This window comes from Felis catus, chromosome D4 (assembly GCF_018350175.1).
Source record: "Felis catus isolate Fca126 chromosome D4, F.catus_Fca126_mat1.0, whole genome shotgun sequence".
Lineage (NCBI taxonomy): Eukaryota > Metazoa > Chordata > Mammalia > Carnivora > Felidae > Felis > Felis catus.
In genome coordinates, this window is record NC_058380.1 from 40,025,880 (window position 1) to 40,036,558 (window position 10,679).

The 10,679-nt window shown below is 42.9% G+C and overlaps 1 protein-coding gene across 1 annotated transcript; it reads right to left on the reverse strand.

The window, feature by feature from the left end:
- Positions 1–6,209: 6,209 nt before the first annotated feature.
- On the reverse strand, positions 6,210–10,359 carry CER1 (cerberus 1, DAN family BMP antagonist). The gene is made up of 2 exons (XM_023242335.2): positions 9,555–10,359; positions 6,210–7,588 (listed from the first exon to the last, which is right to left on the reverse strand). Exons 1-2 carry the CDS (start codon positions 10,050–10,052, stop codon positions 7,274–7,276), a joined length of 813 nt encoding a protein of 270 aa, XP_023098103.1. The 5' UTR covers positions 10,053–10,359; the 3' UTR covers positions 6,210–7,273.
- Between the last annotated feature and the right edge of the window lie 320 nt (positions 10,360–10,679).

Sequence of the window (10,679 nt, forward strand, 5' to 3'; positions counted from 1 at the left end):
CCTTTTAGTAATAGAATTGTGACTTACAAAACAGTGCTTACTTTAAATATTGGACGTAAAGGGGTGTGTTTCCCTTAGCTGGTAGACAAGAGGAAGTTGTGATCATTTCTTTGAAAAATACCAACCCAAGTCTCCACCCACAGGTGGATCAGTGGTGATTGTTTCTTTTGGAGGAAAGGAACAGGAACAAAACGAGTCAGGGGGAGGCAGGGACTAAATGACAATCTGAGCTGTCTCCTGGAAATGTGGGTGGATAATTGGGGCCTGGCTTTGGAAAACTAGTATTACAGGAAAGTCCGTGCCATTGCTAAGGTATTATTAGTCACACATGTCACCACTGCAAGCTCCTGAATCTGACCTTTCTCTGAAGCCAGGTGAGGAGGACCCACTGATGTGTATTTAAGATTCATCCTCTGTCCTTAAGATGGACACCTGACTTGCCTGAGTTCTAGTTGGATGAGGTTTGTGCACATGCTTCCCACGGTTTCTTGTCCAGCGTTTCTAGAAGCCCTCCGTGCTTTCTTTCCATTCCAATTCGTCATACCCACCGTGAAGGTTTCTGGCTCATGGAACTCTTTGGGAAGCTCATTGGAATTCTGGACCTTCTCCCCTGAAGAATGTCCATGGCTGCAACCTTTCAGGGGGCTCATGAGCCCCTCTGGAGTGACTATTTTAAACCCATAAGAATCCTTCAAAAACTCCCTATTGCCTGCCATATATGTTTTTAAAACTTGTTAGCTGTCATTAGAACTCCCCACAGTATCTATACCTACATATTTTTTCAAGAGCAGCTCCCAAAATCTATTCCTCTAGCTAACATGTACTGAGCATTTATCTCACATAAAAGATTAAAATTATACACTTTACTTGTATGTATATGCTCATGTTTATATGTATATGCACTTATACAAATACTAAAATATAAGTATGTAATATATATAAAATAGCTTCTCAACGTATTTAAAATATATTAAAATAATATACTATATTAAACATAGAACATTATATCAGAAACAGAGGGGTAACAAAGATGTAAAATATACATAACTTGTTATTAGGGAGTTTACAATTTAGAAGTAAGGATAAGTAAATAAATAATTACAACAGAAGTTAAAAAGTGGCAAAAGGCTGTGGCAGACACTGCTGTCTACTTGAGGGTCATTTTCTCTTTATTCCTTGCTGTCAGAGCAAAGGTTTTATTCCATTGTTTAAATATCCTCAGTGTAACCGATTTTATTCAGCTTGGAAGGGATGCAAAGTGGGAGATAATCCCTTTTGTCTACTATAGACATTGGTGCGTGAGTGATGAAACGTGATGTCTGGAACTGCAGCAGCCATGTTGTGACTGAGAATAGTTTTAGCTTGTGGAGGACACACTAAGAGTGACAGAGAAGAAAAATGGAAGGAATCCACGTCCTTGACAGAATGGTAGACTTTCCAACTTGACCGACCAGGAAACTAGCTGCCTTCCATGCTTGTTAGTGAAATACTAAATCCCTTTATAATTTAATACATTCTGAGTTGTATTTTCTGGTACATGAGTTGAAAATGTCCTCATTGATTAAGTGTCTTAAGACAGGCATGGATAATGGGCTCTGGGAATCAGAAAAGGAATAGACTAGTGGATGAATCCGGAATTTAACTCGGTATGTATGTGTATGTGTATGTGTATATAGTCTATGCGTACATGTATATATGTATATGTGTATATATATGCATGTGTATATATGTGCATATATAAATACACAAATGTTTTATTTGTGATCTTTGTTACCTTGAGACACCATAGCATAGTAGGAAAGATCTGGGACTTTGGAGTCGTTCACCTTCTGCTACTCTTCAGTAGGGCTGCTTTGGGAGAGTTACTTATATGAGCCTCAGCATCTTCATTCACAACATGATACAGTACTCCCTACCTCGTAGAGTTTCATGAGGGTTAAATGAAAGGATATATATGAAGTGGTTGGCCCCGTGTCTGATACATGATATACCTTCAACATATGGCATCTATTGATAATGTTTCTTTTTTGCAGACAAAAAAAAATATTTATTGAGTACCTACTATGTGCTGGATACTTTCCTAGGCATTGATTATAATGGTAAAAGAAACCCAGTATGATCCCTGTTCTCATGGAGCTTATGATTGACTAATGATGACACAAATAATGGTATAATTATAAATTGAAACACGTGCTGAGACGTGAAGGTATAAGGCACCGTGCAATTGTGCAAGAGGCAAAGCTGACTTTGTCTAGGGCTTAAGGAAGGCTTCACCGAGAATGTGGAGTTTCAATTTGGGGGTGGGGACGTGGTAGGAAGATCATTACTCTGGCTTTGCAGAAGCAAATGCATTTATTTACTTGTTCCCGGACTGTAAACTTTTTAAGGTCAGGAATCATAGTCACATAATCATGCATTCCTTTATTTATATTCTTTGTACCCAGCACAGTGACCAGGGTCATCACAGACAACTATAAGTGGTGGTGGATTGAATGAATGAAGCTTTCTGACTGTCTCCTTGTCAAAAAAAAAAAAGTGTATATAAAATGTCTATTTCAGGGAGATAAGGAATAGAAAGCACTTGAACACATAGTAAGGGCTCAATAATATGTAGCTCTCATTATCATTACTATCATTATTGCTTTATAATTTACACATATTATCCCTGCTACTATGTCATAAGCTCCAGGGCAATGGGAAAGTGTCTTATTTATCTTTGCTTGTCCCGGGGTCTTGCATAGAATAAATTCCTTGTAAAAATTAAGAAGATGCATGACTTCCTTAACCAGGAGTTACGTTGACAGTTTAAAGAGACTATGTACCTTGAAAAAATAAGTTACCCCAGCTACGTTAACCACTCTCTTTAGGGGATGCTTAACGCCAAGTTTCTAGAATCAACGTAAGATACACATTAAAAAAAAAAAAACCCTTTAAAAACGGTTGTGAAAACCAGGCAGAACCCTGTATGGAGGAGAAGTCGCTGTAGAACAATTCATACAGGATACCGCATGTGTAATTAACACCTCATAGCTTTCGTGGCATGCTTTCAGGGGCTATGCAGCCTAAGGTAGCTAACCTCTAGCACAGTTCCCTATGCTAATTCTTTGCCTACCACTTACAGCCACCTGATACTTTGCCTCTGGGGTTGATTCGCTAATGAACTGCCTGATTCTCAAGCTACTTGTCTCCCTCAACTAGACTACAAGCTCCACGGGAGCAGGGATCTTGTCTGACTTATTTTCTTGCTCCAGTCACAGCACTGGGACCTGTATCTTGCATACCGCTGGTAGACACATACATACCTGCTGAATAAAGGAACATATATAGAAAAATAGTGCTATTTATTATTTATGGATGTATATGTACCTTTGCAAAAATAGAACAGGATATTGGAAGTAGAAATGAGAATCTTGGGGGGGGTGGTTCTTGAGGAGTCAGGGGTGTGGCGGATAAGACAGCATGGTGGTGGTGGGGGGGTGCTTTACTTATATGTGAAATGGTTTACTTCTTTAGCAAAAATAAACAAGCATGAGATGGCAAAATGTTAAATATTCTGGTGGTGAGAAGTTGAGTGCTTGCTGTGATATTCTTTGTGCTTTTCTATGTGTTTAAATTTCTCAAAACAATTAGAAAGAAAGAAGGAAAGAAAGGAAAAAAAAAGGAAGAAAGAAAGAAAGAACATCTGAATGGAGAAGAGTGAACTAAACCCTTCGAGTTTTACAGGACCTAAAGCTCTCTGATGTGTTGCTACCTACCCTTGATCATCACAATAATTATGAAGTAACTATCATCACCCTCATTTTTTCTGGGCAGAAAATGAAACCACGATTGAGGAGGGAGTGACCATGACCACCTCTCAAGTTAGGGCGGTGCTTGGCTGAGAACCTGATCTAGGGATGATTTCTCTCTCAAGTGGTAACATCAATGTCCTTCAAATATGAGAGCTGGGCAAGAGGTAAAAGAAGTGAGCTGTGGGGCCTACAGGCAAGAGCCCTCAAAGAGATCAGTCTAAACTGATGGGCAATGAATGAGTACATATTTTAATCATATTTTTTCTTTTTTTTTTTAATTTTTTTTTAAAGGTTAATTTTTTAACGTTTTATTTATTTTTGAGACAGGGAGAGACAGAGCATGAACAGGGGAGGGGCAGAGAGAGAGGAAGACACAGAATCTGAAACAGGCTCCAGGCTCTGAGCTGTCAGCAGAGAGCCTGACGTGGGGCTTGAACTCACAGACCGTGAGATCATGACCTGAGCCGAAGTCTGCCGCTTAACCGACGAGCCACCCAGGCGCCCCTTTAATTTTTTTTGTTAACGTTTATTTATTATTTTTTTTTATTTTTTTTTTTTATTTTTGGGACAGAGAGAGACAGAGCATGAACGGGGGAGGGGTAGAGAGAGAGGGAGACACAGAATCAGAAACAGGCTCCAGGCTCCGAGCCATCAGCCCAGAGCCTGACGCGTGGCTCGAACTCACGGACCGCGAGATCGTGACCTGGCTGAAGTCGGACGCTTAACCGACTGCGCCACCCAGGCGCCCCATAACGTTTATTTATTTTTGAGACAGAGAGAGACAGAGCATGAACAGGGGAGGGGCAGAGAGAGAGGAAGACACAGAATCTGAAACAGGCTCCAGGCTCTGAGCTGTCAGCAGAGAGCCTGACGCGGGGCTTGAACTCACGGGCCGTGAGGTCATGACCTGAGCCGAAGTCAGACGCTTAACCGACCAAGCCACCTAGGCGCCCCCAGATTTTAATACAAATAGAGAATATGATCCAAATGACCTTAGGCTAGTCGCTTCAATTTTTTTTAAAAAAAACTTTTAATGTTTATTTATTTGAGAGAGAGAGAGAGAGGGGGGGGGGGAGAGCGTGTGGGGGAGGAGCAGAGAGAGAGAGGGAGACACAGAATCCGAGGCAGGCTCCAGGCTCCGAGCTGTCAGCCCAGAGCCTGACATGGGCTCGAACCCACAAACCATGAGATCATGACCTAGGCTAAAGTGGGAAACTTAACCAACTGAGCCCCCAGGCGCCCCTAGTTGCTTCAACTTTTTAAGGCTTATTTTCCTTACCTGTAAAATAGGGTATTTAGCCACCTCATAAGATTTTTGTGAGGATTGTATAATACATGTATCTGCGTATTACATAAATTGCATAATTTATAATTTATGCAAGAGACCCAGCATAGTATCTGGCACTTAAGATGTTCGATATTTGTGTGTTTCCTCTGGGTTGCCTATGCTCCCGTGTGTTCTGTTGAGCCACTGAGAACTGCGTTGTTTTGTTTTGTTTTTGCCAGTAAAAATGGACGAATGTGGCCAACTTCATGAGATTCACACTCTGACTCTGAACGTAAGCTCTGATACCACTATCCGCTGTCTCATCTTGAATTCACACGGGGGAAGAGCAGAGCAGAGTTTGAATAAGACTGATGATTGTTTGGGGCCTGGGCTTGAGAGTCTATTTGCAAGGATAAATAAAAGGGATTTGCAAGCGAGTAAGGAGGAGAAGGACAGTCCAATTGGCAGAGATAGGTTTACATAATCAGGGTTAGGCAATTGCAAACCAGACAGCTGCTCAATAGCTTTTGGCACCAAAAATATATTGACCAGCTGGGATATCATTAATGCTTAACAGTTTCATCCTTATGACCATATCTTGGCCAATTAGGCTGTCTTTGACCACCGAAGGGTGTAATATATTCTGATGTAAATGCCACATGTGTATCCGTAGACCACATATTCTACCACTTTAATGTAGAATATACACTAAATATAAATGCATCCGCGTCTTTGAAACGCCAGGTTAGATGGTGTGACTAAACAGAACTAGAATTAAAATGTAGATTGATTTCTTTTAAAAAAATCAATATTCTAGGAAACGCTTTTTTGTGTGTGTGTACTGAAAGTAATAGGATTCAAAAAATGGAAATAATTTGAAGATGAGTTTTTAAAAGAATGATTATAGGAAAAGAAATACGACTAGGGAATGCCAGGTCCGTACACGGTATGTATACAAATAAATACCGAAGGAGAAATGGAATCACTAAGTGTCAGAAAAAAACGCTTGAGCCATTGTCATTAGCCCCTGACGCCATTTCAGAAATGCTCCTATGCAGGTAATCTCCAGATAGCGCCCTTAAATAACGGGACAGAAAAAAACCATTAAGGATAACATTGAAGATGATTGAATGCCACGAGCTTTCCCAGAATGCTTCACACACTAAAATTTAATACATCAAAATACTCAGAACATTTTCAGAAATTGCAAGTGTGGCATTTACAGAACAAAATTTATAATATGAAGTTTTTATACAGCAGCAAAACCCCCCCAAAAACAAAACAAAACAAAACCAAAAAAAAAAACAGTCATCCAGACACAGAACTTTAACTTACTACCTGATCCTAAATGCATGTGGATAAAGGATTTCACCAGTAAACTGTTTCCATTTTTAATCCTTTGCCGTTTCTTTAATTTGCCGTCTACTGGAAGGCCTTGGTTACTTTCGTTAGCATCTCTGGATTGACCTTTAAGCCTGGTACTGGTTGTATATTTTTATTTCCCCGTAATTTAGGTACTTGCATAGCTACCAATGATTGTTCCGTGTCCCTACGTAAACCACTAAAAGTGACATTGCTCTTCCTTCTTCAAAGCCAGAGACCTGACATTAAGAACTTTGTGTGGGGAGTATCGAAAATAAAGAGGCAGCCAAGCAAGCTACTCCTTAAATCTACGGAACTAAAACATGCATTTGATAGAAGAAGACAAATAAAACTCCGTCTGAGATGCAAAATCTGCCTACAAGTATGAAGAATCCTTCCCACAAACACTACGTACGTGTTTCTGGTGGTGCTTTGACAAGCTATTCAAGAAGCCAATTTTTATGGTCAACCTTCTTTCTTTTCCTACTTCCGATGGAGGGCTTTCACCAGAACCGGAAGACACAAGATCATGGACTCTCAGGAGAGGAAAGGCCTCTGGCAAACCTCTTGAATGGACGGTTCAAGTCCGTCATATAGAGATGAAGCCCTCACGGTGCAGAAAGCTTCTACAAGTCCTTAACACCCTCCTGCCAGCGTGGCAGAGCCAAGACTAGAACCCGAATAGGTACCAATAACTAGATGAATACCAGTTCCTCGAGATTGTTCTATCTCACTACTTTTTAAACCTCCTTTCCCTTAAAATAGCATGCACCCACTAACCAGTTGCAGACTGAATAACCAGCACCTTTACTATCGTGGTTTTGCTTTTCAAAGGTCCTAGTGGGATCTCTTTTTAAGTGGAAAATCCTGGGATGAAGGGATCCTGCGCATGGAACTCCGCCTGGGAGCCTGCCTGGAGGAGGGGTTCATGCTCATGCTCGGTCTTCGTCTTGCACTGGCACTCCTCCACCAGCATCACCACCTTGACCACGGGGGAAAGGCCAGTGCAGTTCAGCTGCAAGTGCGTCGTGGTGAACTTGGCAGGCGAGCAGTGGGAACAGAACGTGTGGGGGTGCTGCGCAGCTCCAGGCAAACGAACAGACCCACATTTCCCAAAGCAGAGGTTGTTCTGTACGACTACTTTCTCACAGTCTTCATGGGTGATCGTCTAAAAGGCAAACACATCTCCGTTAAGTTATCATGAGTCATCTCATTAACATCCGCGATACAGAAGCTATAGACTGTATAGCTTAATAATTCAGACTAAAATGTCAAAAACTTTCCAATTTTGGATATTTTACAATATCCAAGTGATGGTTAATCTATAAGGGCAGGGGCACCCGGGTGCCTCAGTCAGTTAAGCATTCTGACTTCGGCTCAGGTCATGATCTTACAGTCTGTGAGTTCAAGCCCTGCATCAGGCTCTCTGCTGTCGGCACAGAGCCTCCTTCAGATCCTCTGCCTCCCTTTCTCTGTCCTTCCCCCACTCTCAATCTCTCTCCCTCTCTTTCTCTCTCTCTCAAAAATAAACATTAAAAAATCTACAAAAGTATAAAGCCACCGTAGCTAAATTTCTTGTGTTGAGTATATTGATACATTAGCCTTTAGGAAATCCCTAAGTTAAAAAGAAAATGCTTTGCATCTTAAATGTCAAACTTTAAGGAATTTTGTCTAATTGGATGTTACCAGTTGAAAAAAGTCTAATGGCTAACTTCCTATATAAGCAATGTGCCTTATCTTTCTACTTCTCACAATGCATTACGCCCAATAGACTCTCTCCATCCGTGTTGGTTCGGTTGTTCATAGAACAGACCAGAACATCATTAATTCTATTCTATTCTGCAGTGCCTGTGGTACATTCAAACCTACGAAGTTGCACGTGGCCACGTGATGGCATCTATGTCTGCAAATCATCCTTTGCCTCCTCTAACCCCATCTAACATCACCTTTGCCTCCTCTAACCCCATTCGCCTGGCTTTATGTGCCCTGTAAGGTATACGGGTCAAACACCTGAATTTTAATTTAATTAGCCCTAGAATTTAAAATGAGACTTTCAAATGAAATCTGACTGCACAATTCTTAGGAGCAGTTTTGTAATTGCACGTGGCCAACAAAGCCGTCGTTATTATCTGATAATGGACTTACTGCTACATATCCGTGCCTTTTCAGGCAGAATACTTAACTGCCTGACACAGTCAATTACCTTATAATACTGCCTGCTTAATTGGGTCGCATTATTGGACCGTAAAATTTTACTCTACCCTGCCTTGCTTTTTGGTGCAGTATCGTCACGTTTAAGGGCTTGATGCAGTTTCTCCATTTCATGTAGCATTTGGAGTGTGGGGCTTGCCAGGACTGACCGGAAGCAGCGGATAAGGAGAATGCCCCTTTGTCTCAACAGTGCAGAATCAATCATAATAACCACAAATCAGCCAACACAACACGAAGCAGGAGGTGTTGCTTCTGAGGGCAGCAAATGTGACTTCACGCTGTTATCGGTTGTTTGAAAGCTTATGAGAAAACAAGTTAAATCATTTTTTGCTGCGGTAACGTTAGAAACCACGTGGCCGCTTCTGCCTGACTGCCTATCAAGTAGTTTGGTGTGAAATACGGGGATTAAGACTGAGATAGTATGAATGAGAGGGTTTGGGGAGGAGTCCAGTGTTTCCCACCTTATCTGTGGGCGGAGTTGAGCAGCTAGCTCATCTGCATCCCAAAAGAGTGTTAGGGGAACAGCTGGAGACCAGCTCTGGTTACTTCTCTAAGTTCCCACTTTTCCTAACCGAGGGCCCAGTCCTACTTATCTCCCTGGATTGATCCCCGCCAGCATAAACATAAAGAGCCCATAAAAAAAAAAGGCCTGTGCGATCAATATGAATGGTTACTGAGGTTGGCAACACCATCGTATGTATCATTCTTACAGAGTTTCCAGAATACCAAGAAACCATGGCAAGTTGGAAGGAAATCTGGGGAGCATGACCATACTTTGCCAATACCTCTGATGAATGCCCAAGGGCCAAATCTGGGAGTCAGGTGAGGCCCTGGCAGCCTTCCCTCCTCCTTTCCACCTGTCCCAGTTGCCTGCCCCTTTCTTGCAAGCTCCGATCCCCCCCCGCCCCCTCCAGAACAGATACCTGGCTGAAGGGCACTGTCCTACACGTCTCCTGATGTACTTCATGGCTTTTGATGGGCAGGATGATCCCCTGAGAAGCTGGGCCCGTTCTGAACATGAAGTGGTGCCAGAATCTCTTGGCTTCTTCCCGAAGAGGAGATTTCTCCATTTGCATCCCGTCTCTGGGCTGGGCGAGGGCCCGGGTCCCAGACAGGAAGGGCCCACTGACCGAGTCCCGGGATGGGGGCGCTTCTCGCTCGGGCTTCTTCCAGAACCTGCCAAACCTGGACAGCATCTTCTCCCTCTGCCTCTGGCCTTCCCCGGCACCTATCAGGTGTGGCACTGCAACGAAAAGATCCGGCTTCTCCTCAGCTTCCTCGTGGTTGCCCACGGGGAGCTCTCTGCGACTCCTGTCTAGGAGGGCGGGGGAAACAGAAGTGTGACTCTGGCGGCCATCCCGGTGCGGCGCCGCCTTCCCTAGAGGCAGGAGCACCAGCAGCCGAAGGAAGAGGAGACCCATGCTGGGAGGGCGCAAGCTTCTCTCAGATTCGCAGATGGTGAGGTCTAAAGGAAAGGTTCACTCTCTGCAGGAACAAACAAGGAGAGCCTATATATAGATACCTGCCTTGTGGGATGGAAAGGCAGGTGGTCAGGAGCCAGGCAGGGTAAACACATTTACTGTTTGCTCGAATTATGTAGTGCTAATGGTGTCCTGCCTTCTCTTTAGTTGTGTGTGTTTTAGAAGGCCCCAGTGAAAGCCTGGGACCCAGGGGGTAATTAGCTGGCACTTGATTTACAGAGCAGTTATTCCTGAAAACAACACATTCTTTCCCCAACCCCCCTCCCCAACCCCTCCGGATTTCCCATCACTGTTATTAGAAGAAGGACCAGAGTCGATGAACATCTGTGGTGCATCTGCTTTGTACAGGGACAGAGAGGACAAGACATGGTTTTATGACAGAAGTATATCAGATAAAAATTAAAGGCATACAGTTAGTAAAAGCCCAAGCCTTTAGGCTTCGCGCGCACACACACACACACACACACACACACACAGGCAACCAAAGAAGTATAGCAAAATTATAAGGAAGGAAAAGGAAGAAAGAAAGATGTTAACTTTGTTGAGCAGAGGACTCTTCCTCTGATT

Excerpts from the sequence above, each read along its gene's own strand:
- CER1 (XM_023242335.2), bottom strand. The coding sequence starts at position 10,052 with ATGGGTCTCCTCTTCCTTCGGCTGCTGGTGCTCCTGCCTCTAGGGAAG. Across the intron at positions 7,589-9,554 it reads GGACAGTGCCCTTCAGCCAG|ACGATCACCCATGAAGACTG; the intron begins GTATCTGTTCTG and ends TTTGCCTTTTAG.